The 17,355-nt window shown below is 43.8% G+C and overlaps 1 protein-coding gene across 1 annotated transcript; it reads right to left on the minus strand.

Moving 5' to 3' along the window:
* Nucleotides 1–355: 355 nt before the first annotated feature.
* LOC109221140 lies at nt 356–16,353 on the minus strand. Its single transcript, XM_019385606.1, has 3 exons — nt 16,299–16,353; nt 831–972; nt 356–683 (listed from the first exon to the last, which is right to left on the minus strand). Exons 1-3 carry the CDS (start codon nt 16,351–16,353, stop codon nt 356–358), a joined length of 525 nt encoding a protein of 174 aa, XP_019241151.1.
* Nucleotides 16,354–17,355: the final 1,002 nt, after the last annotated feature.

Genomic DNA, 17,355 nt, shown 5'->3' on the forward strand with positions numbered 1-17,355 from the left:
GTCAACTACACCAAAATACACACTACTTTTATTCATGTTTTCTTCCAGACCTAAAACCCTTGAGAACAACTTGAAACATGCATACAAGGCTTTAACTGAAGCTATATCACCTCTACAGAACAGTAGGAGATCATCTGCAAACCCAAGTTGTACTATGTTCAACTTTGCATATTTTGGATGGTATCTGAACTCCTTGTTATCCTTCAGCCCTTTTAGAACTCTTGTGAAGTATTCCATAGCAAGTACAAATAAGAAGGGAGACATAGGGTCTCTTTATCTGAGCCCTTTTTTGCTGCGAATGGCTTAGTAGGATTACCATTAATGAGAATGGAATAGGATACTGTTTTAACACACTTCATGAGCCATTGGATGAATATCTCACAGAAATTAGCTGCATTAGAATCTGTTCTAGAAAGCACCACTCCACAGAGTCGTAGGACTTCCTTATATCAATCTTCATACAATATCTTGGTGAAGTGGACTTCCTGTTGTACCCTTTAACCAGTTCATTGCTAAGTATGATATTGTCTGATATCACCCTGCCAGGTACAAAAGTTGACTGGCAATCATCCACCAAATAATCCTTTACCTCTTGTAGTCTGCTAGTGATAAATTTGGGATATAACCTTATAGATGGTGGTGCAACAGGATATTGGTCTGAACTCAGATACTTTTGAAGGATACTGCATCTTTGGTATCAAAGTCACTGCAATACAATTAATAGGCTTATATAGCTCGGAGTTTTGAAGAACACTTGCACAACCTCAACTAGCTCCTCCCTTATATTTTCCTATGCCTTCTTAAAGAATACTGCATTATGACCATCACACCCTGGGGCTTTAGAATCATCTATACGTTGCAAAGCCTGGAAGACATGTTCTTTTGAAACAAGAGCTATTAGCTTTAACTGTTGGTTTCTTGTCAGCACATTTCCCCTCTTCAATACCTCAGGTTCTATAGCTGGAATTTCCTCTAATGATGATCCCGAAAGCTGCTTATAGAACTGAGTTATCTCTTATTTCACCTCCTCCAGAGTTTGTGTATATGTTCCAGTCTGAGTGAGCAGTCTAGTGATTTTATATCGAGCATTTCTATTCTTGATGCTTGCATGGAAGAAAGCTGTGATGACCCAAACGGTCATCACTTGTTTAAAATTAAATTCTATGTTTCCGAGGCCTTGAAAATCTCATTTAGAGTTACCTCAAATTGCGTGCACAGTCCGGGCGCGTAGCCGGAAAGCTTAAATATGGAAATCTATGAAAAATTATAATAAAAAAAATTGGTTATAAAATGAGCTAATTTGACTTCGGCCAACGTTTTGGGTAAACGGACCCGGACCCGTGATTTGATGGTCCTGGAGGGTCCGTAGGAAAATATGGGACTAGGGCGTATGTCCGGAATCGAATTTCCGAGGTCTCAAGCCCGAGAAATAAATTTTCAAAGGAAATTATTTTCTGAAATTGTTTAAGGAAATTTGAAATAAAATTTGATTAGAACGTGTTGGTATCGGGCCTGTATTTTGGTTCCGGCGCCCGGTACAAGTCTTATATATGATATAAGATGTTTCCGTGAAATTTGGTGAAAAACGGACGTCATTTGACGTGATCCGGACTTAAATTGCTAAATTTGATACTTTATGAAGTTGAGAGGAGTTGTTTGATTTTGAGGTTTAATTCGTTGTCGTTAAGGTTATTTTGGTGATTTGATCGCACGAGTAAGTTCGTATGATGTTTTTGAGTTAATATGCACATCTGGTTTGGAATTCCGAGGGCTCGGGTGAGTTTCGGGTAGGTCCCAGGATGTCTTAGGCTTAAAAATCATAGATGTTGCAGGATCAGAGAAATTGCAGATCTCTGAACCCGCTAGTGCGGTCCGCGAGATATCGTGTGCGACCGTGGAAGGGGCAGTGCGGTCCGCGGTCGACTTGGTGCGGTGCGCAGTGGAGGGCTGTGCGGTCGCAGTCGACTTTGTGCGGTCCGCACAGGGTCATAGGAAGAGCTGTGCAGCCGCAGCCCGTTTTGTGCGGTCCGCACAGGGATTCTGAGACTGTGTACCCTCAGGAAAAGGCTGTGCGGCCGCGGTTTATTTTGTGCGGTCCGCACAGGGATTCTGAGAGGTATATATATAGACGGGATTTTCACTCATTTTTCATTTATCAAAACCCTAAAAACATAAGAGGCGATTTTTCAAACAACCTTTCTTCTCCAAAACGTTGGTAAGTGATTTCTAACTTATTTTCTTCACTCCTTAACATCTTTTAACATGATTTCGACTTAAAATCAAAGATTTTCATGGGGGAAATTGGGTGTTTTGGGTAGAACCTAGGTTTTTCAAAAATTGGGGATTTGGACATCGATTTGAGGTCCGATTTCAAAACAAATTATATATTTGAGTTCGTGGGGGAATGAGTAATCGGGTTTTGGTTCAAACCTCGGGTTTTGACCACGTGGGACCGGGGCCAATTTTGACTTTTTGGGTAAAACTTTGGAAAACTCATTTTCATGCATTCAAATTGATTCATTTAGCGTTTATTGATGTAATTAAGTAACTTGTGGCTAGATACGAGCGAATTGGCGGAGGAATCAAGGGGTAAAGCTATAATTGAGACTTGAGTTGTGTTCAAGGCATCGAGGTAAGTGTTTGGTCTAACCTTAGCTTGAGGGATTAGGAGTTGAGTCCTATTTGCTATGTGGTATTAGTCGTGTACGACGTATAGGCATGGTGACGAGTATCTATACGTTGGTGTCTAGAATGACCGTGAGTTCTTAAATTGTGAATATCTTGACTTCGTGGTATCTTTCATGCCTTGGTGATGATTTATATTTGTTGTGAAAATCTTGTGGAAGGAAATTGTGACCTTTGAACATCGAGGAGCATTGGCTCAAGTTATATTACAAATTGTGAAAGTATATGAGATGATTGAACCCTTTGGAACACTGGCTTAAGTGGTAAAGCGAGTTATGAAATAAAATTGAAAGAAAGAGAAAGAGTTATTAAATCGTTCCCTTGCCGGGATATTGTTGCTTGTTGATTATCTCCCTTGCCGGGGTGTTGAGATTATTAATGTTGTTCCCTTGCCGGGATTTGATTGTTTAATTGTGTTCCCTTTCCGGGATTTCTATCATTATTTTGCTTATTTCCTTGCCCCTTTGTTTATGATTGTTGTTTGGGTGAGGAAGAGTGTTAAAGCATGAAGGGTGATGCCGTAATTTTTTGCTAGTGTGAGGAAAGAGTGTAAAGCACGAAGGGTGATGCCGTGCCGCACGATGTACCATTCCGTGCCGATTCTATTGATTATATGTGAGAAAAGAGAGTAAAAGCACGAAGGGTGATGCCGTGCACATTTTATCATATAATTCCTTTGGTGAGGAAAGAGAGTAAAAGCACGAAAGGTGATGCCGTGCACGTTTTTATTATATCATTGCTTTGTGAGGACGAGAGTAAAAGCACGAAGGGTGATGCCGTGCACTTATTGAATTTGATTCTTGTTGACATTTTTGTTATGGTGTTCCTTTCCCTACTTGATGCTTTATTTGGAACTGTTATCTCCCCCGCAGCATGTTCCCCCCTCCCATCTTTACTTGTTTATTTCTGCTTTACTTTCCGCTGTATATTATATAACTGCACAGGTTTATTTGGTAGTCTGGTCCTAGCCTCGTCACTACTTCGCCAGGGTTAGGCTAGGTACTTACCAGCACATGGGGTCGGTTGTGCTGATACTACAATCTGCACTGTGTGCAGATCTAGGAGCAGCTTTTGGACAGTAGTTGGAGGGCTTCCTTCAGTCCACCCGGAGACCCAAGGTAGACCTGCGGGCGTCCGCAGGCCCTGGCGTCTCCCTCTATCTCTATTCCCTGTTTCATTTTCTACGTTCAGAAACAGTTTATTGTATTTTCTTCAAACCTTGTATGTAGTGACTCTTAGACAGTCTGTGACTCTGTGACACCAGGTTTTGGGTATTTGAGGTTTTAAAAGCTGTAATAGACGTAGTCTTAAGATATATTACTGTTGACTTCCGCTTATTTATTTAAAATTCCGCTGTTACAATAGTATCGTCTGGTATTTTGTTAAAGAGAAGAAATATGAAAGAGTAGTAATTATGTAAAGTTGGCTTGCCTAGCTCCCATTAGTAGGCGCCATCACGACTCCCGAGGGTGGGAAAGCCGGTTCGTGACATGTTGGTATCAGAGCTCTAGGTTACATGGGTCTCACAGTTCACAGACAAGCTTAGTAGAGTCTGAGGGATCGGTACGGAGACGTCTGTATTTATCCCCCAGAGGCTACAGAGTTAGGAAAAATCTCACATTTGTTCTTTCTTGTCGTGCGGTTTGGTTTCTTGATAACTAGGGATTTTGACGTGTTTCATGCTCCTTCTTACTTATGCTTTGATTATAAATTCTTACAAAATAGTCCCAAAAGTCTCATAAGTGTGCTTGATTGCAGGTTTGATCAACAAAGTGACGAGATGTCAAGTATCGGCTCAACAAGGAGTGAAACCTGCACAAGTATCAAAGACAAAGAGAACTCAGGACAAACTAGCCTAGTGCGGCAGCAGTCCACTTTGTGCGGTCCGCACTAGGGAGATTGAGAGAACTAGCAAATCAAGTGTTAAAGCAGTGCGGCCGTAGTGGAGATTGTGCGGCCCGCACTGAAGACTCTGCGGCCGCACTACCATTCTACGTGGTCCGTGGACGCCAACTTCAGAGAGTTGTCCAGAGCATACCATCAGGCCTATGCGGTTCGCGGTTGACTTTGTGCGGACCGCTCTAGCTGCCTCAGCGGCCGCGGTCCGTTCTGCGCGGTCCGCGGAGCCTGGGTTTAGAGAAATGAATTTGAAGAGTCAAAAGCCTAGTGCGGCCCGCACTGACCCCGCCGGGGTATTTTTGTCCAGTTTTTCCAGCTTAGTATAAATAGACCTTTTTTCCATTTTTAGGGCAATCAGTTATTTTATTTTAGCAGCTGCGCTCGTGAGAACATCATCTGTAGCCATTTTTGGCATCTTATCTCAGTTTTAACGATAGATTCTTGTATTTTACTTTAGTGTTTAATTAATATGTCTTCTTCTTCATCTATTTCTCTATTTTCTTGTTCAAGCATGAGTATCTAAACCCATTAGCTAGGGTTGTGGCTCAACCCTAGTGTGGGTAATTGATGGGTGTTGTGATTTAAGGTTAGATTGATTATGGGTGTTTTTTATTTGGGTCAATTTTATGGTTTAATTTATGAATTAGTGGTTGCAAACACTAGTTTGTGCTAAGTTGACTTGGCTCTTCTTGAGAAAGAGAGCCTAAGTCTCCAAAATTGACCCAACAAGGAATTGGGATGGACTCAAGATATTTGATAGTCCCAATTAAAGGGTTAAACCTCGAGAGAGTAATTACCCGACTTGAACCCTAGTTGCTCGGGCAAATATGCATACCCAATTGGTCTCGAGAGAGTCAAATGGGCAAAACCACTCTTTCTACCGAGAGGTATAGAGTGGGTAGTATTGAGCAACGGTTATAACATATTTCCCCAATTATGTCAATCAGGCTTTAGAAGCAATTACCCGTCAATTAGCCACCTAGGTGAGGGTCACTACCCTAGTGCCCCTTAATCCATTAGATACAACTCTTAGCAATTATCTCTTAGCGTAATCTAGTTTCAGTTCTAATTAGTAGCTTTATAATAGTAGTTTATAAAAGAAACCCCAAAAATGTTGGAAGTGACATTTGGAACAATTACACGATTCTAGGCTAGATAGATACATCAACTCCAATCCTAGCTCTCTGTAGATTCGATCCCGACCCAAAATCATGTAAAAGCTATTGCGACCCTATCTCGCTACTTTTTAGTGGTGCGGAGTTGGTAGCGATCACTTTTTGGCGCCGTTGCCGGGGAGCTAACGGTTTTGGCTATCTATTTAGTTAGTTTTGTGTGTTGTTCTTCTTTCCTTCTTTGTTACTAATTTGTGTGTGTGATTACTACAGGTACCAAAATGGCTTTAAATGCAAATGACCCTCTTGGAAATGTGCTTGCGGGGGAGGAGGTTGAGGATATTGGAGACGATGAGGTGCCTCTTGTACCTCCCGGACGAGGACGAGGCCGCCAGGCCAATGCTAATGACAACGTTCCAGACCCTCCTCCGCCACCTCCAAGAGCGGTTCCTCGGGTGCTACCGAACCAAGGCTATGCAAGTGCTATTGTCCCTCCCAGAATCCGGGCGGACAATTTTCAGATAACCAATGTGATGTTGACTTTACTTGAGCAGCGTGGGTATTTCACGGGCGCTGCGGATCAAAATGCCTACAAACATCTAAATGGGTTCGTGGATACATGTTGGGGTAGCAAGCAGACGAATGTGTCCTAAGATGCTCTTAGGTTGAGACTTTTCCCCTTCTCACTTCGGGGGAAAGCATTGGATTGGCTAGAGAGACTCCCCAACCATTCCATCACAACTTGGGATGAGTTGGCGGATAAGTTTATTGCTAAATTTTTCTCACCCGGGCACATGGCGGCACTTCGAGATGAGATATTGGCTTTCAAGCAAGAACCCACGAAACCTTTGCATGAGATTTGGGAGCGGTTTAGAACAATGGTGAAAGAATGCCCAAACAACGATATGACGGAGGCGATGATCCAACAAACCTTCTATCGGGCCATCAATACAACAAATCAATGCATAGTCAATCAATTGGCCGGGGGTAATTTCATGAAGTTGACTTATGACGAAGCTTGTGAGATTCTTGATGAGATGGAGGATACATCCTCCGCATGGCAAAGTAGGGCCAATGTTCCCCAAGGTGACCCTACGGTTATTCATTTGCATAAGGAATTACATGACCATGGACAGGCTATAGCGGAGTCGACAACTACTATGAACCAATTGGCTAAGGCACAGTTGCAACAAGTCGAAAACCCTCGCCAAGTGAATGCTATGGAAGGTGTTAGTATGCTTACCAACAAGAGAAGGCAACAAAACCAAGGGAATTTCGAGCAATTTGATGATGAGTGTGATGGGTTTCAAAATGATGGCTATGATGAGCAAAATGAAGAGGTACAATATGTTAACAACTATCAAGGCAATAGAGGCAACTCTTCAAACCAACAATGGCGACCCCAAGGTAATTGGGGCAATCAACAACAAGGTGGTGGTAATTGGAACAACAACGACCAAGGCGGTAATTGGGGGAACAACAATCAAGGCAACCAAGGGCAGTGGAATGGTAATAACAACAATTGGAACAACAATGGTCAAGGCGGGTGGAACAACAATGGAAACCAAGGCAACTGGGGGCAAGGCTTTCAAAGGCCCCCGATGTTCCAACAACCGAACAATCCGCCTCCGTTTCAATCTCAAGGATCTAGTTCTTCGGGTAATGATATGGGAAGAATAGAAATGATGTTCGAACAAATGATGAAGAAGAACCAAGATTCCGATGCTCAATTGGCTTCCCACAATACCTCTATCCGGAATTTGGAGGTGCAAATAGGCCAAAACTCTCAATCATTGAATACTCGCCCGAAGGGTGCTCTACCAAGTGATACGGTAGTGAACCCAAAGGGCGGGAACAATCATGTCATGGCGGTTACAACACGAAGTGGGAGAGGTGGTGATGTGAATGCCTCGAAACAAAAGCAAGTTGTTGATGATGATGTTGAGTTGCAAGAAGATGTGGTTCCTTTGGTAGTTGAAGATGTGGTTGATGACAAGGTGAACAATGAAGTGAGGATTGACATTAATGAAGCCGAGGTGGAAACTCAAGAGGTCGTGAACCCGTCTAGGGAGCACATAATTGACATACCGGAGCCAGTGGTGCCAAAGCCAAGGCACCCTTGCCTAAGCCACCTCCCCCTATCCTCAGAGGCTAGCCAAGCAGAAAATGGAAACCCAAGATGCCGTGAACCCGTCTAGGGAGCACGTAATTGACATGCCGGAGCCGATTGTGACAAAAGCTAAGGCACCTTTGCCTAGGCCACCTCCCCCTATCCTCAGAGGCCAGCCAAGCAGAAAAGTGATAATCAATTCAAAAAGTTCATCGACATGATGAAGAGCTTATCCATCAACGTGCCTTTGGTGGAGACTTTGGAGGAAATGCCTGGTTATGCTAAATTCATGAAGGATTTGGTTACAAAAAAAAAGATCAATGGATTGTGAAACTATCAAGATGACCCACCAAGTTAGTGCCATAGTACATTCAATGGCCCCGAAATTAGAGGATCCTGGTGCTTTCACTATCCCCTGTACTATTGGTAGTGCAGACTTTGCCAAGGCTTTTATGTGATCTTGGGGCGAGCATCAATTTTATGCCCTTCTCAGTTTTCAAGACCCTGGGTATCGGGCCACCAAGGCCAACTTCCATGAGGTTACAGATGGCAGATAGATCAATGAAGCGACCTTTGGGTATAGTTGATGATGTGCTCGTCCGGGTGGACAAATTTATCCTACCGACGGACTTTGTGATTTTGGATTGTGAGGTGGACTATTAGGTCCCAATTATTCTAGGGAGACCTTTCCTTGCAACGGGGAAGGCATTGGTTGATGTTGAAGCGGGTGAACTAACTTTCTGAGTGGGTGATGAGAAGGTCGTCTTCCATGTTTGCAAATCCATGAAGCAACCCAATAGCACCGAGGTGTGCTCATTTGTGGACAGTGTCACAGCTGTGATAGTGGATGACACAAGTGCCATGATTAACGTGGAGGACCCCCTTGATACCGTGCTATTAAATCTTGATATCAGTGATGATGCAAGCAGAGTGGAGTGTGTCAATGCTCTACATGGAATGGGCTCTTATTCCGATGGGCCGAGAAAATTGTCTTTGGATCTTGAAAATCGAAAAACTGCACCAACCAAACCATCAATTGAGGAGCCACCGGTGTTGGAGTTGAAGCCACTTCCTCCACACCTCAGGTATGAATTCTTGGGCTCTAATTCGACTTTACTAGTTATTCTTTCTTCTTGCCTTACTAACATGCAGGTTGAGGCCACTTTGGTGGTGCTTCAAAGGCTAAAAAGGGCAATTGGATGGACTCTGGCATATATTCAGGGAATAAGCCCCGCATTTTGCATGCACAAAATTATTTTGGAGGATGATGCAAGGCCTTCCTTAGAACATCAAAGGAGGCTCAATGAGGCAATGCAAGAAGTGGTGAAAAAAGAGGTGATCAAGTGGCTAGATGCAGGTGTGGTGTATCCAATCTCCGATAGCTCATGGACTTCTCCGGTGCAATGTGTGCCGAAGAAAGGTGGGATGACTGTGGTGACTAATGACAACAATGAACTTATTCCCACTCGGACGGTTACCGGATGGCGGGTATTCATGGACTACCGGAAGCTAAACAAGGTGACCCGAAATGATCATTTCCCTTTGCCATTCCTTGACCAAATGCTTGACCGCCTTGCGGGGTGAGCCTTTTATTGCTTTTTGGATGGATATTCGGGTTATAATCAAATCTTAATTGCTCCGGAGGACCAAGAGAAGACCATATTCACCTACCCATATAGTACATTTGCTTTTTCTCGGATGCCGTTCGGGTTGTGCAATGCTCCGGCAACCTTCCAACGATACATGATGGCTATTTTCACCGACATGGTGGAAGACATTTTGGAGGTCTTTATGGATGATTTTAGTGTGATTGGTGATTCATTTGAAGAATGTTTGGGTAATTTGGATAGAGTGTTGGCCCGGTGTGAAGACACCAATCTAGTTGGCTGGCCTCCACCTCAGGCTGCTAGAGGTGGAGGCCAGCCAACAGCAGGCCGTCCTAGAGAGGTAGATCAGAGTGGTGGGGCCCAGCCCCGATGTTATGCCCTTCAGGCCAGGCCCGAGGCTGAGGCTGAGGCTTCAGATGCAGTTATTACAGGTACGGTTCTGGTTTTTGATAGAGATGCTTCAGTGTTATTTGATCTGGGGTCTACGTATTCGTATGTGTCATCTTATTTTGCCCCGTACCTGGTCATGCCTAGTGATTAATTGAGTGTTCCTATTTATGTGTCTACACCGGTGGGTGATTCTATTGTGGTCGATCGAGTCCATCGTTCTTGTATTGTGGTGATTGAGGATCTTGAGACTCGTGTAGATTTGTTGCTGTTAGACATGGTTGACTTCGATATTATATTGGGGATGGACTGGTTATCACCTTACCACGCTATCTTGGACTGTCATACCAAGACTGTGACCTTAGCTTTACCGGGTATGCCTCGTTTAGAGTGGAGAGGGACTCCTAGTTATTCTACCCGCAGTGTTATCTCGTATGTGAAGGCTTGGCGTATGGTCCAGAAGGGGTGTTTGGCCTATTTGGCATATGTTCGTGATTCTAGTGCTGAGGTCCCTTCTATTGATTCTGTGCCCGTTGTTCATGAGTTTCCTGATGTTTTCCCTTCAGACCTGCGTGGTATGCCACCCGACAGGGATATTGACTTTTGTATTGATTTGGCTCCGGGCACTCTTCCCATTTCTATCCCGCCGTATCGTATGGCCCCGCCTGAGTTGAAAGAGTTAAAGGAGCAATTGCAAGACTTGCTCGAGAAGGGCTTTATTAGGCCCGGTGTTTTGCCTTGGGGTGCGCCGGTGTTGTTTGTTAAAAAGAAGGATGGGTCAATGAGAATGTGTATTGATTACCGACAATTTAACAAGGTTACAATAAAGAATAAGTATCCGCTGCCGAGGATTGATGATTTGTTCGACCAGCTTCAGGGTGCCAGGGTATTTTCAAAGATTGACTTACGATCTGGCTACCATCAGTCGAGGATTAGGGCATCCGTCCTAAGACAACTTTTTCGCACTCGGTACGGGCATTATGAGTTCTTGGTTATGTCATTCGGGTTGACAAATGCCCCAGCAACTTTCATGGATTTGATGAACCGAGTGTTCAGGCCTTATTTGGACTCGTTCGTGATAGTCTTCATTGATGATATATTGATATATTCCCGCAGCCAGGAGGAGCACGAGCAACACCTTAGAGTGATTCTTCAGACTCTGAGGGATAGTCGGTTATGTGCTAAGTTCTTGAAGTGTGAATTCTGGTTGAGTTCAGTTGCATTCCTGGGTCATGTTGTGTCAGTAGAGGGTATTCAGGTGGACCCAAAGAAGATTGAGGCAGTCAAGAACTGGCCTAGACCAGTATCAGCTACAGAGATTCAGAGTTTCTCGGGATTGGCAGGCTACTATCGTCGGTTCGTGGAGGGGTTTTCATTTATTGCAGCCCCGATGACCAGGTTGACCCAGAAGGGTGCCCAGTTCAGATGGTCAGATGAGTGTGAGGCGAGCTTTCAGAAGCTCAAGACAGCTCTGACTACGGCACCGTTATTGGTTTTGCCCACAGGTTCAGGACCTTATACAATTTATTGTATGCTTCCCTATTGGGCTTGGTGCAGTGTTGATGCAGGATGGCAAGGTCATTGCCTATGCTTCGCGGCAGTTGAAGATTCATGAGAAGAACTATCCGGTTCATGATTTGGAGTTGGCAGCCATAGTTCACGCATTGAAGATTTGGAGGCATTATCTATATGGCGTGGCATGTGAGGTGTTCACAGATCACAAGTCTTCTGTATTTGTTCAAGCAAAAGGAGTTGAATTTGAGGCAGAGGAGGTGGTTGGAGTTGTTGAAAGATTATGATATCACCATCTTATATCATCCGGGAAAGGCCAATGTGGTGGCCGATGCTTTGAGTAGGAAGTCAGCCAGTATGGGCAGTCTTGCTTACATTCCGGTCGGTAAGAGACCGCTTGCTTTGGATGTTCAGGCTTTGGCCAATCAGTTCGTGAGACTGGATGTTTCTAAGCCTAGTCGAGTATTAGCTTGCACGGTCGCTCGTTCTTCTTTATTGGAGCGTATCCGTGATCGGCAGTATGATGATCCCCATTTGTGTGTCCTCAGGGACACAGTGCAGCGCAGAGGTGCCAAGAAGGTTACCTTAGATGATGATGGAGTTCTGAGATTGCAGGGTCAAGTTTGTGTGCCTAATATAGATGGGCTCCGAGAGTTGATTTTAGAGGAGACCCATAGCTCTCGGTACTCTATTCATCCGGGCGCCGCGAAGATGTATCAGGATTTGCGGTAGCATTATTGGTGGCATAAAATGAAGAAGGATATCGTAGCATATGTGGCTCGTTGTTTGAATTGTCAGCAGGTTAAGTACGAGCATCAGAGGCTTGGTGGTTTATTTCAGAGGATTGAGCTTCCCGAGTGAAAGTGGGAGCGAATCACTATGGACTTTGTTACTGGACTTCTGCTGACTCGGAGGAAGTTCGATGCAGTATGGGTCATTGTTGATAGGCTGACCAAGTCAGCTTATTTCATTTCTATGGCAATCTCCTATTCTTCTGAGAGGTTAGCTGAGATCTACATTTGGGAGATTGTTCGCCTTCATGGTGTGCCCGTATCTATCATTTCAGACCGGGGTACGTAGTTCACCTCGCATTTATGGAGAGCAGTTCAGCGAGAGTTGGGCACACGGGTTGAGTTGAGCACAACATTTTATCCCTAGACGGGCGGGCAGTCCGAGCGTACTATTCAGATTTTGGAGGATATGCTCCGAGCTTGTGTCATCGACTTTGGAGGTTCGTGGGATCAGTTTTTTCCTTTAGCAGAGTTTGCCTACAACAACAGCTACCAGTCGAGCATTCAGATGGCTCCTTACGAGGATTTATACGGTAGGTGGTATCGGTCTCCGTTGGGTGGTTTGAGCCGAGAGAGGCTCGGTTGTTGGGTACGGATCTGGTTCAGGAGACCTTGGACAAGGTCAAGATTATTCAGGATAGGCTTCGTGCAGCTCAGTCCAGGCAAAGGAGTTATGCAGACCGCAAGGTTTGAGATGTGGCTTTTATGGTCGGTGAGCGGGTATTACTCCGAGTGTCGCCTATGAAAGGCGTGATGAGATTTGGGAAGAAGGGCAAGCTTAGCCCTAGGTTCATTGGTCCATTTGAGATTCTTGATCGAGTGGGAGAGGTGGCTTATAGACTTGCATTGCCGCCGAACTTATCAGTCGTGCATCCAGTGTTCCATGTGTCCATGCTTCGGAGGTATCACGGCGATCCATCCCACGTGTTAGATCACAGCACTGTCCAGTTGGACAAGGACTTGTCTTACGAGGAGGAGCCGGTAGCTATTCTAGACCGGCAGGTTCGTCAGTTGAGGTCGAAGAGTTTTCCTTCTGTTCGTGTTCTATGGAGAGATCAGCCTCCTGAGGTATCGACTTGGGAGTCCGAGTCCGATATGCGAAGCTGTTATCCCCATCTTTTCCCCGACTCAGGTACTTCCTTCTTCTGTCCGTTCGAGGACGAACAGTTGTTTTAGCGGTGGAGAATGTGATGACCCAAACGGTCATCACTTATTCTAAATTAAATTCTATGTTTCCGAGGCCTTGAAAACCTTATTTAGAGTCACCTCAAATTGCGTGCGTAGTTCGGGCGCGTAGCCGGAAAGCTTAAATATGGAAATCTATGAAAAATTATAAAAAAAATTGGTTATAAAATGAGCTAATTGGACTTTGGTCAACGTTTTGGGTAAGCGGACCCGGACCCGTGATTTTACGATCCCGGAGGGTCCGTAGGAAAATATGGGACTCGGGCGTATGCCCGAAATCGAATTTCCGAGGTCCCAAGCCCGAGAAATGAATTTTTAAAGGAAATTGTTTTCTGAAATTGTTTAAGGAAATTTGAAATGAAATTTGATTAGAACGTGTTGGTATCGGGCCCGTATTTTGGTTCCGGCACCCGGTACAGGTCTTATATATGATTTAAGATGTTTCTGCAAAATTTAGTGAAAAACGGACGTCGTTTGACGTGATCCGGACTTGAATTGCTAAATTTGATACTTTATGAAGTTGAGAGAAGTTCTTTGATTTTGAGGTTTAATTCGTTGGTTAAGGTTATTTTGGCGATTTGATCGCACAGATAAGTTCGTATGATGTTTTTGAGTTAATATGCACATCCGGTTTGGAGTTCCGAGGGCTCGGGTGAGTTTCGGGTAGGTCCCGGGATGTCTTAGGCTTAAAAATCACAGATGTTGCAGGATCAGAGAAATTGCAGATCTCTGAACCCGCTAGTGCGGTCCGCGAGAAATCCTGTGCGATCGCTGAAGGGGCAGTGCGGTCCACGGTCGACTTGGTGCGGTGCCTGGTGGAGGGCTGTGCGGCCGCAGTCGACTTTGTGCGATCCGCACAGGGTCACAGGAATCCGTTTTGTGCGGTGCGCGCAGGGATTCTGAGACCGTGTACCCTCAGGAAAAGGCTGTGCGACCGCGGTCCGTTTTGTGCGGTCCGCACAGGGATTCTGAGAGGTATATATATAGACGGGATTTTCAGTCATTTTTTATTTTTCAAAACCCTAAAAACATAAGAGGCGATTTTTCAAACAACCTTTCTTCTCCAAAACGTTGGTAAGTGATTTCTAACTCATTTTCTTCACTCCTTAACATCTTTTAACATGATTTCAACTTAAAATCAAAGATTTTCATGGGGGAAATTGGGTGTTTTTGGTAGAACCTAGGTTTTTCAAAAATTGGGGATTTGGACCTCGATTTGAGGTCCAATTTCAAAACAAATTATATATTTTAGTTCGTGGGGGAATGGGTAATCGGCTATTGGTTCGAACCTCGGGTTTTGACCACGTGGGCCCGGGGGCAATTTTGACTTTTTGGGTAAAACTTTGGAAAACTCATTTTCATGCATTCAAATTGATTCATTTAGCGTTTATTTATGTAATTAAGCAACTTGTGGCTAGATACGAGCGAATTGGCGGAGGAATCAAGGGGTAAAGCTATAATTGAGACTTGAGTTGTGTTCAAGGCATCGAGGTAAGTGTTTGGTCTAACCTTAGCTTGAGGGATTAGGAGTTGAGTCCTATTTGCTATGTGGTATTAGTCGTGTACGACGTATAGGCATGGTGACGAGTATCTATACGTTGGTATCTAGCATGACCGTGAGTCCTTAAATTGTGAATATCTTGATCGAGGAGCATTGGCTCAAGTTATATTACAAATTGTGAAAGTATATGAGATGATTGAACCCTTTGGAGCACTGACTTAAGTGGTAAAGTGAGTTATGAAATAAAAGTGAAAGAAAGAGAAAGAGTTATTAAATCTTTCCCTTGCCGGGATATTGTTGCTTGTTGATTATCTCCCTTGCCGGGGTGTTGAGATTATTGATGTTGTTCCCTTGCCAGGATTTCTATCATTATTTTGTTTATTTCCTTGCCCCTTCGTTTGTGATTGTTTTTTGGGTGAGGAAGAGTGTTAAAGCACGAAGGGTGATGCCGTGCATTGTTTGCTATTGTGAGGATTGTTGTTTGGGTGAAGAAGAGTGTTAAAGCATGAAGGGTGATGCCGTGCATTGTTTGCTATTGTGAGGAAAGAGTGTAAAGCACAAAGGGTGATGCGTTGCCGCACGATGTACCATTCCATGCCGATTCTATTGATTATATGTGAGGAAAGAGAGTAACAACACGAAGGGTGATGCCGTGCACATTTTATCATATAATTGCTTTGGTGAGGAAAGAGAGTAAAAGCACGAAGGGTGATGCCGTGCACGTTTTTATTATATCATTGCTTGGTGAGGACGAGAGTAAAAGCACGAAGGGTGATGCCGTGCACTTATTGAATTTGATTCTTGTTGACATTTTAGTTATGTTGTTCCTTTCCCTACTTGATGCTTTATTCGGAACTGTTATCTCCCCCGCAGCATGTTCCCCCCTCCCATCTTTACTTTTTTATTTCTTCTTTACTTTCCACTGTATATTATATAACTGCACAGGTTTATTTTGTAGTCTGGTCCTAGCCTCGTCACTACTTCGCCGGGGTTAGGCTAGATACTTACCAGCACATGGGGTCGGTTGTGCTGATACTACAATCTGCACTGTGTGCAGATCCAGGAGCAACTTTCGGACAGTAGTTGGAGGGCTTCCTTCAGTCCACCCGGAGACCCAAGGTAGACCTGCAGGCATCCGCAGGCCCTGGCGTCTCCCTCTATCTCTATTCCCTGTTTATTTCTTCGTTCAGAAACAGTTTATTGTATTTTCTTCAGACCTTGTATGTAGTGACTCTTAGACAGTCTGTGACTCCGTGACACCAGGTTTTGGGTATTTGAGGTTTTAAAAGCTGTAATAGACGTAGTCTTAAGATATATTACAGTTGACTTCCTCTTATTTATTTAAAATTTCGCTATTACCATAGTATCGTCTGGTATTTTGTTAAAGAGAAGAAATATGAAAGAGTAGTAATTATGTAAAGTTGGCTTGCTTAGCTCCCATTAGTAGGCGCCATCACGACTCCTGAGGGTGAAAAAGTCGGGTCGTGACAAAAGCAGAGTTTGAATCACCTAGCTTTAACCACTGAATTCTTGACTTCTGCTTGAGTATACTTTCCTCTACCATTACCTATTTCTCCAGATTCGCTTTCAAATTTTTTCAGTGCTCTTCAGTTCCTCTGAGTGATCAGGCGTTCTCATTTTTAGTTGTGCTTGTTGCAATTTCTCTCTAGTAGCTTGAATCTTTTTAGGTATTTTACTGTACTCTTCAACATTTAACTTTTTCAAGCCTTGTTTCAGCAGCTTCAACTTCTTCCAAATTCTTCGCATAGCAAGGATCTGCATGTTAACTTCCCAGGTTTCCTTGACTAGGCTGGGAAAATCCTTATGATCTGCTAGGTTATTGGAGAATTTGAAAGGTTTTGAAGGTGGTCGTTGATCTTGTTCAAAGTATAAGCATATTGGAGTATGATCAGAGAAGAAAGGATCATGAAGTACCATCTCTAACTGTGTCATGTCAATCATCCATATAGCATTTACTACAGCTCTATCTATTCTGCTATGTACATGAATGTTTGTCCAAGTAAATTCTCTGCCAACTGTTTTTAGTTCTGTCATTCCTATGTCTTGCAAAAAAGTTGAGAAGTCCCTAGTTTCTGCCTCCATAACTGGGTTGCCATTAAATCTATCGTCAAAACTTAGTATAGCATTGTAATCTCCCATGGCAATCCAAGGCCCATCTAACACATTATGCAATTGTGTCATCTCTTCCCACATGGTCTTTCTATGGTCAATAGTGTGCAGACCATATACTGCTGACATCCAGAACTCTTTGTTTACTTGGTGGATAAGAACCTTCCTAATGATCAACTGTGCAGAAAAGCTATATATACACTACTAGAAATCCGAAAAAAGCGACCAAAATTTGGCGACCAAAATTGGTCTGTCAAGAAAAGCGACCAACGTTGGTCGCTAAACTGGAGAAAATAATTAAATAATTATTCTAAATACATTAGCGACCAATGTTGATCGCTTTTTGGTCGCTAATTTGGTCAAAATATTGACCGGACTGGTCAGACTTGCTTGGTCAAACAAATACTGAAATTAGAGACCAACGTTGGTTGCTAAA

This window comes from Nicotiana attenuata, unplaced genomic scaffold (assembly GCF_001879085.1).
Source record: "Nicotiana attenuata strain UT unplaced genomic scaffold, NIATTr2, whole genome shotgun sequence".
NCBI lineage: Eukaryota > Viridiplantae > Streptophyta > Magnoliopsida > Solanales > Solanaceae > Nicotiana > Nicotiana attenuata.

Excerpts from the sequence above, each read along its gene's own strand:
- LOC109221140 (XM_019385606.1), bottom strand. The coding sequence starts at position 16,353 with ATGGTAGAGGAAAGTATACTCAAGCAGAAGTCAAGAATTCAGTGGTTA. Across the intron at positions 973-16,298 it reads AATTCAGTGGTTAAAGCTAG|AGGAAATTCCAGCTATAGAA; the intron begins GTGATTCAAACT and ends GATCATCATTAG. Across the intron at positions 684-830 it reads GATGATTCTAAAGCCCCAGG|TATCCTTCAAAAGTATCTGA; the intron begins GTGTGATGGTCA and ends CCAAAGATGCAG.